Source organism: Neoarius graeffei, chromosome 26 (genome assembly GCF_027579695.1).
Source record: "Neoarius graeffei isolate fNeoGra1 chromosome 26, fNeoGra1.pri, whole genome shotgun sequence".
Taxonomy (NCBI): domain Eukaryota; kingdom Metazoa; phylum Chordata; class Actinopteri; order Siluriformes; family Ariidae; genus Neoarius; species Neoarius graeffei.
In genome coordinates, this window is record NC_083594.1 from 43,893,853 (window position 1) to 43,915,667 (window position 21,815).

The 21,815-nt window shown below is 41.5% G+C and overlaps 1 protein-coding gene across 1 annotated transcript in view; it reads right to left on the reverse strand.

The window, feature by feature from the left end:
- kif21b (kinesin family member 21B) overlaps window positions 1-21,815 on the reverse strand; it is a 144,995-nt gene that overhangs the window by 60,804 nt on the left and 62,376 nt on the right. The window contains exons 5-12 of the mRNA XM_060910676.1: window positions 19,811-19,945; window positions 16,732-16,911; window positions 16,191-16,306; window positions 11,485-11,680; window positions 8,360-8,549; window positions 8,213-8,276; window positions 7,892-8,116; window positions 544-658 (exon numbers count right to left, since the gene is read on the reverse strand). Coding sequence (XP_060766659.1) covers window positions 544-658; window positions 7,892-8,116; window positions 8,213-8,276; window positions 8,360-8,549; window positions 11,485-11,680; window positions 16,191-16,306; window positions 16,732-16,911; window positions 19,811-19,945 — 1,221 coding nt within the window. The remainder of the gene's footprint in view (window positions 1-543; window positions 659-7,891; window positions 8,117-8,212; window positions 8,277-8,359; window positions 8,550-11,484; window positions 11,681-16,190; window positions 16,307-16,731; window positions 16,912-19,810; window positions 19,946-21,815) is intronic.

The window sequence follows — 21,815 nt, forward strand, 5'->3', positions numbered from 1 at the left end:
CTTCCAGCAAGACAATGACCCTAAACATACAGCCAGCGCTACAATGGAATGGTTTAGATCAAAGAATATTCATGTGTTAGAATGGCCCAGTCAAAGTCCAGACCTAAATCCCACTGAGCATCTGTGGCAAGACTTGAAAATCACTGTTCACAGACGCTCTCCATCCAATCTGGCTGAGCTTGAGCTATTTTGCAAAGAAGAACGGGCAAAAATTTCAGTGTCTAGATGTGCAAAGCTGGTGGAGACATAACACAAAAGACTTGCAGCTGTAATTGCAGCAAAAGGTGGCTCTACAAAGTATTGACGCAGGGGGGCTGAATACTAATGCACATCATATTTTTCAGATTTTTATTTGTTTAAAGTTTTGAAGACCATTTATCATTTTCGTTTCACTTCACAATTATGTGCTACTCCGTGTTGGTCCATCACATAAAATCTCAATACAAAACTTAAGTTCGTGGTTGTAAGGTGGAAAAATGTGAGCGAGTTCAAGGGGTATGAATACTTTTGCAAGGCACTGTAACTTAAGAAAAGAATTCAGACCTCTTCAGGTTCATTATCCGAGTCGCCGTCTCCATTCTCTCTGCTCTCGCAGCTCTGCCTGTTCTCCTGAGCCTGGAGCTTTGCTCTCTTCTTCAAGCCCTTCTCGCTTTCTGGACTGAAGAGGGGAAAAAACCCACAAGATTCATTATTAAAAAAAAGGGAAGAAAAAAACCACATCTTGCACCACAGGGCTGTTGAATTCTCAAATCTGATCAGAAGTGTTGACTAATTTTCTAGAACAGCAGCTCTGACGTTGTGCCAACTGTAATTCAAAAATCAAGTTTATCGTAAAGAAGAACTGAAGTCATTTTTAAACTTGTTTTATTTCTTAATTAACGTGTTATTCAATTACATTTTCGGTTTTAGTAACCTTATATCGTGACTCGTATTGGCAACTAATTGCAATTAAATGTTATACTTATCGGCCTATTCGGTTCGTAGCCGTGTTGAATTTGGTTCGTTTGGTCCACGGCAGGCGTCGCTTATCTGCGCAATCTTCACGAGACTTGTGCAAGACGTCGAAATGTGAAGTGTCCGCGCAGCCATTTTGAAAACTGTTTTCCAAACGAAATATTGCACAAAAACGAGTTTAAATGATGATTACTGCCTACTTTTTTTTTTCAAACTTTCCTGATTGCTAGCGAAACAAACAAAACTTCCAGCTTGATTACGTCAGCAATTGAAAGAGGGTGCGCGTGTCTTTTGACAACGTTGGCAGATGTTGGTCACTTTGATTTCTGCCGTACATTTTACTTCCATCCTACAATGTCTCGCACAGGTCTCAGCGGATCTTGTTTACGGCCATTGCTTCGACATACGGACTGATCTATTACACAGCGTACAACCCTGATTCCAAAAAAGTTGGGACAAAGTACAAATTGTAAATAAAAACGGAATGCAATGATGTGGAAGTTTCAAAATTCCATATTTTATTCAGAATAGAACATAGATGACATATCAAATGTTTAAACTGAGAAAATGTATCATTTAAAGAGAAAAATGAGGTGATTTTAAATTTCATGACAACAACACATCTCAAAAAAGTTGGGACAAGGCCATGTTTACCACTGTGAGACATCCCCTTTTCTCTTTACAACAGTCTGTAAACGTCTGGGGACTGAGGAGACAAGTTGCTCAAGTTTAGGGATAGGAATGTTAACCCATTCTTGTCTAATGTAGGATTCTAGTTGCTCAACTGTCTTAGGTCTTTTTTGTCGTATCTTCCGTTTTATGATGCGCCAAATGTTTTCTATGGGTGAAAGATCTGGACTGCAGGCTGGCCAGTTCAGTACCCGGACCCTTCTTCTACGCAGCCATGATGCTGTAATTGATGCAGTATGTGGTTTGGCATTGTCATGTTGGAAAATGCAAGGTCTTCCCTGAAAGAGACGTCGTCTGGATGGGAGCATATGTTGCTCTAGAACCTGGATATACCTTTCAGCACTGATGGTGTCTTTCCAGATGTGTAAGCTGCCCATGCCACACGCACTAATGCAACCCCATACCATCAGAGATGCAGGCTTCTGAACTGAGCGCTGATAACGACTTGGGTCGTCCTTCTCCTCTTTAGTCCAAATGACACGGCGTCCCTGATTTCCATAAAGAACTTCAAATTTTGATTCGTCTGACCACAGAACAATTTTCCACTTTGCCACAGTCCATTTTAAATGAGCCTTGGCCCAGAGAAGACATCTGCGCTTCTGGATCATGTTTAGATACGGCTTCTTCTTTGAACTATAGGGTTTTAGCTGGCAACGGCGGATGGCACGGTGAATTGTGTTCACAGAATGTTCTCTGGAAATATTCCTGAGCCCATTTTGTGATTTCCAATACAGAAGCATGCCTGTATGTGATGCAGTGCCGTCTAAGGGCCCGAAGATCACGGGCACCCAGTATGGTTTTCCGGCCTTGACCCTTACGCACAGAGATTCTTCCAGATTCTCTGAATCTTTTGATGATATTATGCACTGTAGATGATGATATGTTCAAACTCTTTGCAATTTTACACTGTCGAACTCCTTTCTGATATTGCTCCACTATTTGTCGGCGCAGAATTAGGGGGATTGGTGATCCTCTTCCCATCTTTACTTCTGAGAGCCGCTGCCGCTCCAAGATGCTCTTTTTATACCCAGTCATGTTAATGACCTATTGACAGTTGACCTAATGAGTTGCAATTTGGTCCTCCAGCTGTTCCTTTTTTGTACCTTTAACTTTTCCAGCCTCTTATTGCCCCTGTCCCAACTTTTTTGAGATGTGTTGCTGTCATGAAATTTCAAATGAGCCAATATTTGGCATGAAATTTCAAAATGTCTCACTTTCGACATTTGATATGTTGTCTATGTTCTATTGTGAATACAATATCAGTTTTTGAGATTTGTAAATTATTGCATTCCGTTTTTATTTATAATTTGTACTTTGTCCCAACTTTTTTGGAATCGGGGTTGTATTTCAAACGCTCATAACTTGCTATAGCAGCGACAAAATAGCGATCAAAAATGCATTCCGATATTTAATAAAATGAGAAATAGAATTTTGATTAAAGAAAAAAAAAATTACCTTCAGTTCTCCTTTAATGTGCTTGTTCTGACATATTGCACTTTTTATAGTGAATCTTACACCAGGACTTTTCCACATAATCTATTGCTCGTAATAAGCAAATCTATTGTTTAACAAAGCTTTCAGTAAGGATGCATTTTATTTAACATTTACAGAAGGAGCGTCAGCACTTTGTAACCGTCAGAAAGTTTTCGTCCACAGGATTTCACAGTAACATGACAAGCTGTGTATTTTTGTCCTTATTAATCTTGAGAGAGGAAAATAAAAAATTTAATTAAAAAAAAAAAAATCAGAAGTTGGTGAGAGAGTGACTGTTTACAGCCGTTGTAATGCACAGAATTTAGCTCGTGTCTTGGATATTTCACAAAGTTAAATGTAGCTATAAACGGATAAAAAGTTCAACATGCAGTTCATTAATAGACGGGTGTTGGAAGAAACATTTCAGGATATTCTGTTCGTGGAAATAAATCAGCTTTGGAGTGGTAATGGATCACACCACTTAGTCATTACTTATTTTCATAGAACGGCATGTTTCAGAGAGTGTTTATTCTTTACATACTGTACAACAACCACAGCTGTGCAAGCCATTCTGATGACCACATATGCCCCTTTTCCACCAAAGCAGTTCCAGGGCTGGTTCGGGGCCAGTGCTTAGTTTGGAACCGGGTTTTCTGTTTCCACTGACAAAGAACTGGGTCTGGGGCCAGAAAAACCGGTTCCAGGCTAGCACCAACTCTCTGCTGGGCCAGAGGAAAGAACCGCTTACGTCAGCGGAGGGGGCGGAGTTGTTAAGACCAACAACAATAACAAGACTGAGAAAGGTCGCCATTTTTAAGTGACGAGAAGCAGCAGCTGTACAAACACGAAGTCATCCATTATCATTATTGTTGCTGTTGTTGCTTCGATGTTCGCGCCAAGGTTTATGCAAACGTAGCGACGTAACTGACATATACAGTGACGTAATGACGTGGCTTCCCTTAGCACCGCGAGCTATGGAAAATCAAACTGGTTCTCAGCTGGCTCGCAAGTTGAACACGTTGTGAACCAGCACTGGCCCCGAACCAGCCCTGGAACTGATTTGGTGGAAAAGGGGTAATAGAAGAAACCACTACCAAACACCAGTAGCATGGATTTAACATGTACAAAGTTCAACTTTGTCGTATTTGTATTATTCAAACTACCAACAGAAGACTTTGGAAAAGTCTTTTTCTTAATAAGGTCAAGGTACAGGAAAACACAGTCCTCATCCATAAAGCTTAATGAGGACCGTTTCATAACTCTAGTCCAGTCAAGCAGTAGTTCAACAGTGACACTTTGCCAGAGGGACCAATAAGGACAGGAAAGATTAATGCCAGAGCTGCTGCTTCTGCACTTGATCAGTCTGAGTCATCCTTTCCCTGTCTCATAATACCAGCAAGAGCAGTGAGGATCAAAGAGCTCAGCTATTACCTGAAGCCTCTTTCTCATTACGCCCAAATTGGACTCCTCCACTGCAGTGTGTGCTCTTACCCTTCCCTATTACACCGAGACATTTACACCGTTTCTATCTGTGCCAGACTGTTGTCCTCTACATTGTTCAGAGACGCACACATTTCAAATTATTTGCACGGAAACCTGTCCGATAAATCCGAGATGAGCGCATTTTATAGCTGGAGATAAGACATAGTTCACAGTTCATTCCTACCGATACACCTACTGCTTATTAAAGGGATCCTCGAGCGGATTTACTCTTAAACTTGCGTTAAGTATTCGCAGATTTCAACAGTCAAAACATTCAGAGACCAAATAGTGTTCTAGAAAAATTCAAAGTGCATATCACGGGTAAATTCAGGAGCAAGATCAATGCAATTCTCCTATTTTATATTAAACTTTGGTCAAATATCTGTAACATTCTGCATTCTCTGCAATGTTTTTTTTTTACCTTGCGCAATACCAGAAAAATTCAGTTGAAATCAAGCCATTTGAGGCGAATTGGTCCGCCTCTGAAAAAACTCGGCATTTGGACTTCCCGGGAAACACTGATTTTCGTGACGTCGCGTGCGGGACGCCTCCTTCTGAATCCTACGTCAGTGCTGGTTTGTTTATGAGAAAACGACCTGGTGGTTTTCTGCAAATTTCTTCAACGTTATCGCGTAATTATTAAAATGGTTAACAGATGTATTGTAGGAGGGTGTAGCAACACCAATCTTGATGGGATTAGTACTCATCGTTTCCCAAAAGACCGGACAATGAGAGAGAAATGGGAGCGCTTGGTCTACACAGGCTGTGCACTGAAACTGCACAAGCTCGCGCAGCCTGCTGGCGCTTCCGCAGGTGACGTCACGAATCTGGCTCCAGACTCCCTTGGGATTTTTCCAGATGCGTTTTGTTATTTTATTTTTTTCTGCTGTAGACAGATAGCCTTGTGCAAAATTACCCTTCTGGATGTGTGTGTAAAGGGACATACTTTCATATTAAAAAAAAAAAAATTGGTCCAGAATATGCCCTTTAAATACCAGATGGGCCTCCCGCGGAAGTGACGTATGCGATGACGTGGCATAGTGGAAGCTTGGAGCAACTCGGCTGTTTATATCCTCTGCTTACATTGTGGTTTTGCAAGTATTTTTTTTACTGAATTTATAGGTTTTTAAATAAGTAAAGTAGGCCTCATTACGCAGCGTATAAATGCCAAAATGATGCTAAAAGGAAGGATGAGATGATTATATCTTCTCACCTGGCCAGAATCCTCCAAGAAATGGATTCATGCCATCGGAAGACCTCAAAACAAAAACAAATCTGCCTGTGGCGCCCTACTTATGCTCCGAGCATTCTGAACCATCCTGTTTTGATGAATCGATGGAATTAAAAGCAAGATTAATTGGGGCTTCAAGAATAAAAAGAAGGATGAAAGACGATGCCGTGCCAACAACATTTGCCCATCGTTCAGCTTCAAAAGTTTGCCGATGCAGTGTTGAATGGCAACAAACACCGGGAGGTTAGTTTCGACTTTGTTCTATCATGATTCTTTGTAGTACAACCCCGATTCCAAAAAAGTTGGGACAAAGTACAAATTGTAAATAAAAACGGAATGCAATAATTTACAAATCTCAAAAACTGATATTGTATTCACAATAGAACATAGACAACATATCAAATGTCGAAAGTGAGACATTTTGAAATTTCATGCCAAATATTGGCTCATTTGAAATTTCATGACAGCAACGCATCTCATAAAAGTTGGGACAGGGGCAATAAGAAGCTGGAAAAGTTAAAGGTACAAAAAAGGAACAGCTGGAGGACCAAATTACAACTCATTAGGTCAATTGGCAATAGGTCATTAACATGACTGGGTACAAAAAGAGCATCTTGGAGTGGCAGCGGCTCTCAGAAGTAAAGATGGGAAGAGGATCACCAATCCCCCTAATTCTGCACCGACAAATAGTGGAGCAATATCAGAAAGGAGTTCGACAGTGTAAAATTGCAAAGAGTTTGAACATATCATCATCTACAGTGCATAATATCATCAAAAGATTCAGATAATCTGGAAGAATCTCTGTGCGTAAGGGTCAAGGCCGGAAAACCATACTGGGTGCCCGTGATCTTCGGGCCCTTAGATGGCACTGCATCACATACAGGCATGCTTCTGTATTGGAAATCACAAAATGGGCTCAGGAATATTTCCAGAGAACATTATCTGTGAACACAATTCACCGTGCCATCCGCCGTTGCCAGCTAAAACTCTATAGTTCAAAGAAGAAGCCGTATCTAAACATGATCCAGAAGCGCAGACGTCTTCTCTGGGCCAAGGCTCATTTAAAATGGACTGTGGCAAAGTGGAAAACTGTTCTGTGGTCAGACGAATCAAAATTTGAAGTTCTTTATGGAAATCAGGGACGCCGTGTCATTCGGACTAAAGAGGAGAAGGACGACCCAAGTTGTTATCAGCGCTCAGTTCAGAAGCCTGCATCTCTGATGGTATGGGGTTGCATTAGTGCGTGTGGCATGGGCAGCTTACACATCTGGAAAGACACCATCAATGCTGAAAGGTATATCCAGGTTCTAGAGCAACATATGCTCCCATCCAGACGACGTCTCTTTCAGGGAAGACCTTGCATTTTCCAACATGACAATGCCAAACCACATACTGCATCATTTACAGCATCATGGCTGCGTAGAAGAAGGGTCCGGGTACTGAACTGGCCAGCCTGCAGTCCAGATCTTTCACCCATAGAAAACATTTGGCGCATCATAAAACGGAAGATACGACAAAAAAGACCTAAGACAGTTGAGCAACTAGAATCCTACATTAGACAAGAATGGGTTAACATTCCTATCCCTAAACTTGAGCAACTTGTCTCCTCAGTCCCCAGACGTTTACAGACTGTTGTAAAGAGAAAAGGGGATGTCTCACAGTGGTAAACATGGCCTTGTCCCAACTTTGAGATGTGTTGTTGTCATGAAATTTAAAAATCACCTAATTTTTCTCTTTAAATGATACATTTTCTCAGTTTAAACATTTGTCATCTATGTTCTATTCTGAATAAAATACGGAATTTTGAAACTTCCACATCATTGCATTCCGTTTTTATTTACAATTTGTACTTTGTCCCAACTTTTTTGGAATCGGGGTTGTATTATAGAATCATATTGTCCATCCAGTTCACATGTATTAACAAAAAGTCTTACTGTGTCCGATTACAGTTATTCAATTAAGTTTATTACTTAATGTCGAATGGTAATATCCTTTCCTGGTTGTTGGTGTGACCAGAAGTAACTGATCAGTTTCCTGCGCATGTTCCACGTGAGTGCTCACCTCTTGCGTCTCTGATTCCTCTCTTTCTTCTTCAGCCTCTCGATGTCCAGCTTAGCTCGCCGAAGCACGTCGGTCATCTCAGCCTCCATGGAAACAGATGGGGAAGAGCCCAGGGGGTGTCCAGGTGGAGGTACATGAGAGACAGGGTAAGGAGAGCGGGAGGAGAGACGAGACACACTGCGTCTCAAAGACTCGTTCATCGCCTCGCTCTCCAACAACTTAGACCTGAGAAACACCAAGCAACATTTACATCATGATCGAGACATTTTGGCCAGAACTGTTTGCTTATTGATTGTTATTTCCATACGAAAACTCTCTCACCTGAGTTCTTCAATCTCCCTGATGTAGTTTTGGATCAGATTCCCAATCTCCTCATTAGTTTCCCCTAAAGGGAAAAAATTCCTTATCAAGGATTCAGCCAAGCTGCAACCATTTGACAAAATCGCGTGCATGTTTACGACTGTATACCCGTCTTTGTGAGGAGCAGATTAATCTCGTTGGTCAGGAGTTGAGTGACTCGGGTGTTGAGATGGTCGATGGTCTCCTGCATGGCCTTCACACGCATGCGCAGGTTGTCATTTTCCCTCTGCAGCATGGAATTCTCCTGGAACAGGTCACTGAAGCCTTCGGAGCCATCCTCCCCGGCCACACGCTTCCCCTGTAGAGGGGTTAAAGGAGAACAGACAGCAAGGAAGGAATTTCTGATTAATGATAGACAGAGAAAACCACTTTGAAGTGTCTTCACTGATTGTTATCGGTCAGTCATTCTTTATTAAGGAGTTAGTACTGCTTCACTGAGGTCAGCTTCTCCCTGAGCTCCTGTCTCACAATACTATTGACGCTCATCGCTAACCGCTAGGCATCCGGGCTTCTCTCATTCTGGTCAACACAGCGCAGTTCAGTTATTGCTATGCCTCACTGACCTGACGGTTACGTGAAATCCTACGGTATAAACCCACATCCTGCTAATCTTTGTAATCATTTTCCTCCACAGACGTCATGATCGCTCATTTCATATGTCCAAACTTGCAGCATATGTATATCTTTATTTAAAATTTATCAAAGGAGACTCTCCATCACGGGCGGCACGGTGGTGTAGTGGTTAGCGCTGTCGCCTCACAGCAAGAAGGTCCGGGTTCGAGCCCCGTGGCCGGCGAGGGCCTTTCTGTGCGGAGTTTGCATGTTCTCCCCGTGTCCGCGTGGGTTTCTTCCGGGTGCTCCGGTTTCCCCCACAGTCCAAAGACATGCAGGTTAGGTTAACTGGTGACTCTAAATTGACCGTAGGTGTGAATGTGAGTGTGAATGGTTGCCTGTGTCTATGTGTCAGCCCTGTGATGACCTGGCGACTTGTCCAGGGTGTACCCCGCCTTTCGCCCGTAGTCAGCTGGGATAGGCTCCAGCTTGCCTGCGACCCTGTAGAACAGGATAAAGCGGCTAGAGATAATGAGATGAGACTCTCCATCACCACTTTGATGTATAGCTTTTCCTTTATGTCTTCCACCACAAGCAAAACCTTCAGGTTAGAAGACTTCGTGCTTCATCAGTAACACGACAAAGGGGGCCCTGATGAGGAGACAACTGTTTTATCTGTTACAATGGAAGGAATCTCACAAACTGACTTGATTTGCTGATATTTTAAAAAAAAAAGCATGATGTTCCACTTTAATGAATAAAACATTGTGAGCATCGAGCAAATTCATGTGTAAGAAAAATCTCATCTCATCTCATCTCATTATCTCTAGCCGCTTTATCCTGTTCTACAGGGTTGCAGGCAAGCTGGAGCCTATCCCAGCTGACTTACGGGCGAAAGGCGGGGTACACCCTGGACAAGTCGCCAGGTCATCACAGGGCTGACACATAGACACAGACAACCATTCACACCTACGGTCAATTTAGAGTCACCAGTTAACCTAACCTGCATGTCTTTGGACTGTGGGGGAAACCGGAGCACCCGGAGGAAAACCACGCGGACACGGGGAGAACATGCAAACTCCGCACAGAAAGGCCCTCGCAGGCCACGGGGCTCGAACCCGGACCTTCTTGCTGTGAGGCGACAGTGCTAACCACTACACCACCGTTCCGCCCACTGTAAGAAAAATACAAAAGACTATTTGTTAGCTGTGCGGTTACAGAGGAATAAATTCAAATCTGTGGTTAATCATTTTCCTATAACACTGCAGGCCGTCATGTTTTTATGACTTAATTAGGGCAGAAGCACCATCGGTTTGTTGGCACCTGCCGTGTTTGTTACTGTCCTTATTATTATTATTCTATGATGGAAATCTATGGCGGCCTCTCAAACTGTACAGTAAAAAGATGCAAAATTTGGCGCACTAATTAGGTATAATGCAAATAGTCCTTACACCCGCCAATTAAGGAACATTTATGCGCTTAACTTATGAACGATTTGGTAGAGAGATGAAATACGTTTTACACATGGATCTTTGGGTTTTGGGTTATGCAAAATGGTGCCATTTTCTTGCCATATTGAATTTCCATCCCTTAAAGTGGAACTGAAGTCATTTTTAAACTTGCTTTATTTCTTAATTAACGTGTTATTCAATTACGTTTTCGGTTTTAGCAACTTTATATCGTGGCTCGTATTGACAACTAATTGCAATTAAATATTATACTTATCGGCCTATTCGGTTTGTAGCCATGTTGAATTGAGTTCGTTTGATCCACGTCGCTTGTCTGCGTGATCTTCACGAGACTTGTGCAAGGTGCCGCCATTTTGAAAACTGTTTTCCAAACGAAGTATTGCACAAAAATGAGTTTCAATGACGATTACTGCCTACTGTTTTCAAACTTTCCTGACTATCAAAACAAACAAAACTTCCAGCTTGATTACATCAGCATTCGAAAGAGGGCGAGTGCGTCTTTTGACAGCGTTGGCAGATGTTCGTCGCTTTGATTTCCACTGTACGTTTTACTTCCGTTCTACGATGTCTCGCACAGGTCTCAACGAATCTCGTTTACGGCCATTGCTTCGACATATGGACTGATATATTACATAGCATATTTCAAACACTCATAACTTGCTATAGCAGTGACAAAATAGCGATCAAAAATGCATTCCGATATTTAAGAAAATGAGATAAATGGACTTTTGATGATAAAAAAATTTGCCTTCAGTTCTCCTTTAAAAAAAAAAAAAAACACGTTATTTTTCAAGAGCCTCCTCAGCTGTTCATCCGATGACAACGGTATTTGGCAAGTAGCACCTATAGCAAAATTAAACTACTTAACCTAAAATCATCATTCCTTTGCCGTGCGATTCATTGGGATATGCACTGTACATGCCTGAGAACTGGCGTCATATACTGCTAAAAAACTATAAGAGGTCACATCTCTGCAGTGATTCATTGCATCGACACAAAAATTGAAAGCTACGTTGAGGATCATATCCTGAAAGAAGACAAAATATATTAGCGTCATTTCACCACAAGGTGGCACTATGTAGTTCTTGGCCCCTCAGTAGCTGCTTGCAGCTAGATTTCCTTATCCCTTCACTCATCTTCATAAGACATGCCGATAACTCTGGAACTGAATCAGAATCTCAATTGAAATTCTTCATCGTAAATCACACCCACCGCTTTATACTCCATGAGCTCCATCTGGAGACGGGCGATCTCGGCCCGCAGCGCGCTGATTTGCTGGCTGGTCTTGTCCTGGTTCACTACCACCTTGTTTTTGATGTTGCGCGCCCTGTTGGCGTATTTCAGGGTGTTTAGTGTCTCCATGAAGTCGCGGTCCGAGGGGCTGACGCAGGCGATCATTACTGTCCGACTATAAAAACAAGGCAGGAGAAAAAGAGCGAACCAGAGAAACGTTTATACACATACACTACCGTTCAAAAGTTTGGGGTCACCCAGACAATTTTGTGTTTTCCATGAAAAGTCACACTTTTATTTACAGGGATCCCAGCAGTAATTGAAAAAAAAATAGAGGAATGTAAGAAACTATCAGCAGGGGTCAAGGGGGCTGCCTGAAGCTGTTGAGATTTTAACATTTAAAGATGCTATAGAACACATTTTTTACATAGATTTAACATAGAAAAGCAACAGAATTTAACAATAATGTGTATCTATTTGATGCCATATTTTGTAATCAATGACATAAGTGGCAAAAAAAAATTCTAAAAAATTAGACGAAAATGTAGCTTTGAAGAATACACTTGCCTAGATATTCCACTGATTTTTTTATAACAATAGTATCCATAGTTCATCTCATTTGTTTATTTGTTTCAAGTTAATGTCAAAACTAGTCTAATATAAGCCACATTCATTTTTCAAAAATCATGAATATGAGCAGAAATCAATGATTCAGTAATATTAGATATATACATATGTACAGCAAATACTGGAGATATTTGATTTAAACCTCTCTTTTTGAAAGGTTTCACTGCAAAGGAGTTTAATGCTCTTTTCTGGGGTGCATTCTGTCTTTCCTCCAGTTTTCTCTGCTTTTGTTTCTCTGATCTTTCCTTCTGCTTTTCTGATGTTCCTGCAGTGCTCTGAATTAAGTTCAACGCATTAGAAACAAAAGCACGAACGGAGTTAAAACATGTTTTCTAGCAAATGGGCGCAGCCATATTGTTTTCTCGTTCTATCGCGTACAGTCTCGCGGCCAGTGTTGCCAGATACTCCTGACGTTTTCCAGCCCAAAATATGTTCAAAACCCGCCAAAATGCACTTGAAACCCCCCAACTGGGCGGGGAACCGCCCAATCTGGCAACACTGCTCGCGGTATTTACATCAGTTTAACTTCCGAGTGTTCCCGAATGTCAACGAGAACAAACGAAGCCGACGAAAACATCGCTAAACAAGCAAACCAAATCAGAACGTATTCTGCTGGTCATTTTACTTAAACATATTTTTAATGGATATACAAGAGATTTAAAAAAAAAAAAAAAAAAAAAAAAAAAACTTTCGCTAGAAAATAGAGGAATTCCGCTAAATAGCGGACGTCTGGGATCCCTGTATTTACATTTACCACCGTAAGTTGTAAAATGAATAGAAAATATAGTCAAGGCATTTTTCTGGCCATTTTGAGCATTTAATCGACCCCACAAATGTGATGCTCCAGAAACTCAATCTGCTCAAAGGAAGGTCAGTTTTATAGCTTCTCTAAAGAGCTCAACTGTTTTCAGCTGTGCTAACATGATTGTACAAGGGTTTTCTAATCATCCATTAGCCTTCTGAGGCAATGAGCAAACACATTGTACCATTAGAACACTGGAGTGAGAGTTGCTGGAAATGGGCCTCTATGTAGATATTGCACCAAAAACCAGACATTTAGGCCCTGTCCACACGGCAACGGATTCAGGTGAATCTGATAAAATTGTTTATCGTTTCGGCCTGGCGTCCACACGGCACCGGCGTTTTGGGTGCCCCACAACGATATTTTTTGAGAACGGGTTCCAGAGTGGAAAAATCTGGCAACGGCGCCGTTGCGAAGTCGTCTGGATGAGTAGAACGGATTTGTTTACGATGACGTCACAACCACATGACTAGAACAAGCAGCACTCTCGCTGTTTTGTATGAACCACTGCATTGCATTCACTTTTGTATACAGCTTTTCTTTTAAATAAACAAGTAACTGAACCATTTCTTGAATTTCTTTTTTTTATTGGATAAGACTGCTTTTCAAAATGTTCACACACAATATAAAAAGTTATATAAATTATATAAAAATGCTTTTCAAAATGTTCACACAATAAGAAAATAAAAGTTATATAAAACTATGCACACTAATAAAACTAATTTGTACACACAGAAGGCACGATTTCCTCGCGTAGTCGCAGCCATCATCTTCTTGTTGTTGTGTGTTTGTTCCTGACAGTGCTTCACACCGGGGTAGAAGGGGTTTATGCGCATGCGTCTACTTCTTCTATTGTTCTGATGTCTCCGATGGGACCGTCTTACAGCGCCCCTAGAGGTGTGGCATGTGTATTGCATCGTTTTCAGCAAGCGTTGCGTTGCCATATGTACCTGATATTTTACTGATCCGTTGCCCATGTGGACGCGATATTTTTTTTTAATAAAATCTCGTTGCCGTTGTCGTGTGGATGTAGCCTTAGTAGAATTTAGCTCGAATAGTCATTTACCACATTAGCAATGTATAGACCCTTTTCAGTCACGTGACCTTCGTAAACGCGACCGCCATTTTGGACATGTAGTGGACTTCGGCTCGAATCAGTTTGAATGCGAGGAAGGCGACAAACGAAAAACATAAAAGAAAAAGGAGCGAGATGCAGAAAACACCTTCACTATCCAGCGACGTAGGGCATTTACAGGGCGAGCAGAGGGAGAGGTATTTGCAAAAATTGAGGTTAGCAGGCTTAGAGAACGACGTTTACCTGCTTCCACCAGGATTGTTCACTGACGTACGGAAGTACACGAAGCCCTCGTCTTTACCTGACTTCGGCCCACATGATCTGTATACCTATGTCGTTAAAAACCCATCGCCATACACAGGTATTGATCTGAAAGCGTATAAGAGTTTGGATGCCTACAAATATTTTGTGTCAGGCTGGGTAACATGCCTACATCAGCGGGTCGTCCCTGGAGCCGGTGGTCACCATCTTATTACAGCTAAGGTTTGTTCATATTTTCATTTACTTTCGGTCCTCAGGATAAACAAAATGTTATTAAATGTCACTGAAATAACTTCTTAGTCTGTTGAGACATGGCCCGTTATAAATTTGCTGTTACCAGGCAATGACCAAGAACTGTATTATTAGGGTCGGTGTCTGTGTTGTAGCAGTGTACTAGCAGCTAGCTGTTAGCACTAGCTAATGTCAACAACATAGTAGCTAGTATGTTACTGTAGCAATGTTTACGTTCAGTCATTTGAATGACTGTTAAAACCTTTCAGTCTCAAGTTTTTCCCTTTACTGGATTTACTAGTTTACTGTAATTATGATCCAGCAGCTATTTACACCGGATCCAGTGTAAATAGCTGCCGGAGCCAACGTCCGAGGTTCCGGAGCGCGCTCCGGCTTGCTCTCCCTCAAATTAAGCCCTGTACAGGTAAACAGCTGCCGGAGCCGACGTCCGAGGTTCCGGAGCACGCTCCGGAACCTCGGACGTCGGCTCCGGCAGCTATTTACACTGGATCCGGTGTAAATAGCTGCCGGATCATAATTACAGTAAACTAATAAATACAGTAAAGGAAAAACTTGAGACTGAAAGGTTTTAAGAGTCATTCAAATGACTGAACGTAAACATTGCTACAGTAACATACCAGCTACTATGTTGTTGACATTAGCTAGTCAACAATAGCTACTACAGAAGAACAAAGAGGTTACAATGGGTTATTTTAGCCTATTTAGTTACACACTCGCCGCCACAGAATGTTAACAGCAATGTAATGCCTTTTCTGGCTAATTTTATTCGTCTTACCTCCAACAAAGTGGTCACTACACAAGCGCTGGTATGCCGAGGGCTGCCAATCTTTCCTGTTAATGGCCGCTATCCACCTTCTCCGTCGGGATCTGATAAAATGATAACCCTTGCCTTGTTTGTTGATGGTTACTACATCCAGGTGCACAACAATATAGTGGCATGATGGAAGTCTTGCTGAAAGTAAAAACTTTCTTTGCTGCCGTTCCTCAATGCTGGCTGTGGTAAACTACTGGTAGTACATGTCCAAAATGGCGGCCGCGTTTGTCGTGACGTCACGTGAAAAGGGTCTAGAGTGTATTCCTGATTAGTTTAAAGTGATCTTCATTGAAAAGAACAGTGCTTTTCTTTCAAAAATAAGGACATTTCAAAGTGACCCCTAAACTTTTGAACGGTAGTGTACATGCACAAAATCGTTCCGGTTTAGGCCACACCTATTTCGGGTTTAAATCAAAATATAGGTATTTGGCGCACACAAACACACCTAGTTTTCTACACTTGTCCGTGTTTGAATGGAGGATGTGTTTACTCCATGTTTACTCGTCTAAAATTCAGAAATCCTCCTCACATCTCAGCTCATAAACGTCTGTGTGTTAGCAGTCTGCTCATACTGTGGGCTAAATATCACCAGCATGGAGTCATGTACTTTTCACACACACACAAACAACTACATGCATGCATTAACCTTCAGATGAGTAGGAGAGAGTAACAATGACTTCACTGTACATGTGCAAGCACACTGCGTCACAAATGAAATCTCGGAAAATATGCGTTTGTGTTCACTGGCATTTTTACCAAACGTCTGAGGACATGTACAGTATGCATCTGACTGCGTATCTGTGTATGCCGCTTCTGGATGGACACAGCGAGAAGGTTTGTGTGTCAAGTGTTACCTGTTCCCACCAAGTGAATCCTGTAACAAGCGAGTGAGTTTGGAGTCTCTGTAAGGCACATGACCAGCCTTCTTACTCTGATCTCCTAGAGCGCTGATCACATTACCCAGAGCCAACTGTAACACACACAATCATACACCTCGTCACACTTCATCACACCCCCTGTAATATAAGTAAGATTAAACTCTTTTAAAGGGGCCTCCATTTACTATTGTTTAAACGAGTTACAGAAACAATAACGTTGGGCTCGGATCCAAACCCAAAGTCATTGTTCATCTTAAAGTGCTTTCTCACAACGCAGTTATGTCCGGCGTGCCTGCCCTTTTCCGACAGCAGGGCTAGCGTAACGATCTTGATGCAAGCCAAAGTATTGTCACATCACAATGAACAGAAAGTGCTGACTGCACCAGAAAGCCGCTTAGCGATAATTAACTCCGAATAAATTAAGCTAAATTCCCTGAAGGTTTCTATACAAGACACAAAAATGATGACGCGAGTGTAAAAAGCTTGCGCGGATATTTCGTCTAAATTAAGTGTGTACCAGGCCACAGTTGATGGAAATGCCCTCTCGTGCCCGCTCGCCCGTGGCTCCTGTGCGTTTGAGCCGCTCTGATCCGGCCAGATCCACAAAGTGAAACTTTGCGGTGAGGGTTTCGTATTCAGCCTGGGACATGGAGCCATCAGCGACACCGTTCACTTCAGCACTCACGGACCCGTTCACCTTTAAATCAAGAAAACAGAAACATGACTGATGTCTAAGGCATTTCATAAAATCTTAATCTAAAGGATTCATTTGTACCGTTATCAGTAACTGGAGAAATAGCATTCTGAGAGGAGAGCACCTTTTGAAGGTTTATATTATATATTCAGTTCTCAAATCTGATTGGCCAGAAGGTGCTGATTAATTTTTATAACAGCAGGTCTGACGGTAGTTTCAGCTTTATATTAATGCACTCGTTCAAATGCGTTATCGTTACTATAACAACAACTTACAAAGGCACTTGTATGGTGAATCCAGCACAAAAATGGATTTAAAAAAAGGTCTTTATTATTCTAGCTACATTCACTGGATATGAGCAATCGCACACTCTGATTGGCTATTCTACTACAAGGCTATCAGCTCATATACCATGAGTAGAGAAAAATAAAATATCAAGTCAGATAGATCACTTTGTTATCAAGTATTTAAAAGAAATAGAAATAGTTAAAAGAATATAGGTGTTTCCCACCCCCCCAAAATAGCTCCTGTTCCACACTCCAGCCCAGTCGGTGGCGGTAATGCACCATTAAGTTGGTTTGCCAATTGCCAAAAAAAAACACCTAAAGAAGAAGAAGAAAATGGTGGAGCGTATTGTTGAACCACCTGAGGACAAGATAAAACAAATAAAACCCAAAAAAATACAAAGGCAACAAAATATGAAATACTAGACACCTGTGCAGGGCTGAGCTCAGCCTTTTACGTCAATGCCAGGATTCAAACCGACGTTGTAAAATCTGCTCCTTTCCTGGACAGCGCTCAAGACCGCTCGACTACGGAGCATTACATCGCGAACTGAGGTTATGTAACATAGCGCCTACATCGTCGGTACGTAGTGGCGCCACACCGCGACTGTGGAATCGCTACCTGAGGCTGGCACACCAGTTACATTCTTAAAAACGCTCGAACTCGGTTAAACAAACAGACAGGTGCCTTTATGGGTTTCAGCCAAAGAGCATTTGATGGGAAGAACATATCTTTTATTATTTTTCAAGAATTATTATTATAAATGATAGCATTTTTCATTTCGCCGGTTTGTTTCCATTCTAAGCGGAAATGATTTTGTCGGACGTTTCGTACAAAGTTTTTATTGATCGAATTTGAAGAAATAAAAATGCTCAGTTTCTCAAAATCCAGTCAATGTGGATACAATAAAACAGTTATTCCACTCAACCTCGTTGTACATGGCTTATAGCCAACTCGGCGCTATGCGCTTCGTCGGCTATCAGCTCCCGTACGATTTGATTTTGTGGAGTAACTGTTAAATGTAGGTTTTCTGTGAGGAAATGTTTATTTTAGTGCTGTCAAGCGATTAAAATATTTAATCGCGATTAATGTCACGACTGTCATAGTTAACTCGCGATTAATCGCAATTTAATCGCACATTTTTGTCACATGAGAAACCATTGTAATTCTCTTATCAGCATAAAGTGAATGGGCTTGCTTTGTACCAATGTTTTTTTTTTTATTGCAGAGCATAACACGTCTTGTCACAGCCACTGCAAAGTCGGGCTGGAGCTGCCGATGGGAAAACGAAACCTAAGCCGAGCACCGTGGCTCTTCGTCCCGAGGCTAGCGCACCCTGCCCGCGCTGGTTCTTTGGGGGGAGGGCAGAGGACTCTGGCTGTGCGGGGCGTGGCATTACAGTCTAGCTGCTATCGTTTTTCTAAGCAAAGTCTCTGTTCCAAGTTCCTGGCAGTTTCAAAAGCTTATGAAAAACCTACATCATGTCACAGAGTGTTAATCTCGCGATAAAAAAAATTATTGCCATTAAAATTGAGTCAAGTTAACGCGATAATAACACATTTTTGACAGCACTAGTTTATTTAGCATTTTTGTAAGGAATCTCCAATGTCAGCATTTTTATAACAAAAAGTGAAGGCCTAACTTTTTCCAACATGTGGAGGTCTTCAGGACAAAGAGCTTTGTAGTGTCTTGGTGCATGAAAAGATTATTTTTTTTTGCCTCATTGATTTACAAAAAAAAAAAAAAAAAAAAAGAGAGGAAGCCTGGTGGGGGAATGACTTCTACTTATCTGTTATAATGAAAGGGACAACTAACTTGTTTTGCAGACATTCCACAAAACATGCCCCATGTCCAAAATCACTCACTCGTTCACTACTCCCTACACAGGGAACTACTATATAGAGGACTATATAATGAGCTCATTGATAAAACTGAAAGAAAAAAAAAAAAAAAAAACACTTTCGGACACTAGTCCGCTGCTCCATTATTTACGTCATTACTGTCGCACAATCAAAATGTGCCAGATCAGTCGGCTGGTGGGTTTTCAAAATAATAAATATATGCATGTATTTTTGTGATAAATGCATTTCCCACATTAATCAATACTTCGTGTCTGCTGCATCTTTCAGTTCTTTTAAATCAAGGCTGAATGCTTTCTTTTCTTCTTTGCTGCTGCCTTTTATTAAATCAAATTTGAGGCTTTTGATTTGATTTCTTTCAGCACGACTGCGATGCATGATGTGATCTATTACTTTGGTTAGTGACCATCGGTTGTACGCTACTTTTCATGATGCATTGTGGGATATTTTGAGTGCACTATATAGGGTGTAATAATTCTCACTGTACATTCGGACAGCACTACAAAATGGCGAACTCGCTATATCGTCCACTATATAGTGAGTAGGGAGTGATTTCGGACACAGGGATAGATACAAAGTATGATGCGTCATAGTTTAATTAATAGAAAATTATAATCATTGGCAAACTATAAGAGGAATAAAACACTTCAGGACATATTATTGGAAAAGAATCATGCTCAGGGTGGGAATAGTAACGCCTCCATGCAGTACGCCTCATTGAGGTTTACTCCTAACGTAATTAATAACCTGATTCGTACCAGCTGAGCCTGAGGACACACTCTCATCTGGCACAGGTGGATGGTGAAGATGGCGTGAGAACGGGAGCTCTGGGCGTTCATCTGGGTGCTGGCTGTGGTGCGGGACAGAGCGCCGAGTTTCAGACACTGGAGGAGCTGAACAGACATCACACACACAACAAGGTGATCAGATGTTAGCTAAACATTCCTAAATCAGGTTTCCAGCTTTTACATGAATACAGGTCTTTTTTTTTTTTTAAGAACTCATGCTTTGAGAACATTTCAACTGGAGAAACCAGAACAGTTCAGGTCTGCCCCAGAGTAGGTACTTTTCTGTAGATAAGGAACTGATGAGGTTGTCATACAAGCAACTGCCCAAGTGTTTACAACCCCGATTCCAAAAAAGTTGGGACAAAGTACAAATTGTAAATAAAAACGGAATGTGATGATGTGGAAGTTTCAAAATTCCATATTTTATTCAGAATAGAACATAGATGACATATCAAATGTTTAAATTGAGAAAATGTATCATTTAAAGAGAAAAATTAGGTGATTTTACATTTCATGACAACAACACATCTCAAAAAAGTTGGGACAAGGCCATGTTTACCACTGTGAGACATCCCCTTTTCTCTTTACAACAGTCTGTAAACGTCTGGGGACTGAGGAGACAAGTTGCTCAAGTTTAGGGATAGGAATGTTAACCCATTCTTGTCTAATGTAGGATTCTAGTTGCTCAACTGTCTTAGGTCTTTTTTGTCGTATCTTCCGTTTTATGATGCGCCAAATGTTTTCTGTGGGTGAAAGATCTGGACTGCAGGCTGGCCAGTTCAGTACCCGGACCCTTCTTCTACGCAGCCATGATGCTGTAATTGATGCAGTATGTGGTTTGGCATTGTCATGTTGGAAAATGCAAGGTCTTCCCTGAAAGAGACGTCGTCTGGATGGGAGCATATGTTGCTCTAGAACCTGGATATACCTTTCAGCATTGATGGTGTCTTTCCAGATGTGTAAGCTGCCCATGCCACACGCACTAATGCAACCCCATACCATCAGAGATGCAGGCTTCTGAACTGAGCGCTGATAACAACTCGGGTCGTCCTTCTCCTCTTTAGTCCGAATGACACGGCGTCCCTGATTTCCATAAAGAACTTCAAATTTTGATTCGTTTGACCACAGAACAGTTTTCCACTTTGCCACAGTCCATTTTAAATGAGCCTTGGCCCAGAGAAGACGTCTGCGCTTCTGGATCATGTTTAGATACGGCTTCTTCTTTGAACTATAGAGTTTTAGCTGGCAACGGCGAATGGCACGGTGAATTGTGTTCACAGATAATGTTCTCTGGAAATATTCCTGAGCCCATTTTGTGATTTCCAATACAGAAGCATGCCTGTATGTGATGCAGTGCCATCTAAGGGCCCGAAGATCACGGGCACCCAGTATGGTTTTCCGGCCTTGACCCTTACGCACAGAGATTCTTCCAGATTCTCTGAATCTTTTGATGATATTATGCACTGTAGATGATGATATGTTCAAACTCTTTGCAATTTTACACTGTCGAACTCCTTTCTGATATTGCTCCACTATTTGTCGGCGCAGAATTAGGGGGATTGGTGATCCTCTTCCCATCTTTACTTCTGAGAGCCGCTGCCACTCCAAGATGCTCTTTTTATACCCAGTCATGTTAATGACCTATTGCCAATTGACCTAATGAGTTGCAATTTGGTCCTCCAGCTGTTCCTTTTTTGTACCTTTAACTTTTCCAGCCTCTTATTGCCCCTGTCCCAACTTTTTTGAGATGTGTTGCTGTCATGAAATTTCAAATGAGCCAATATTTGGCATGAAATTTCAAAATGTCTCACTTTCGACATTTGATATGTTGTCTATTTTCTATTGTGAATACAATATCAGTTTTTGAGATTTGTAAATTATTGCATTCCGTTTTTATTTACAATTTGTACTTTGTCCCAACTTTTTGGGAATCGGGGTTGTATTACTTCTGTTATTTTGCATAATGATCTGAGTT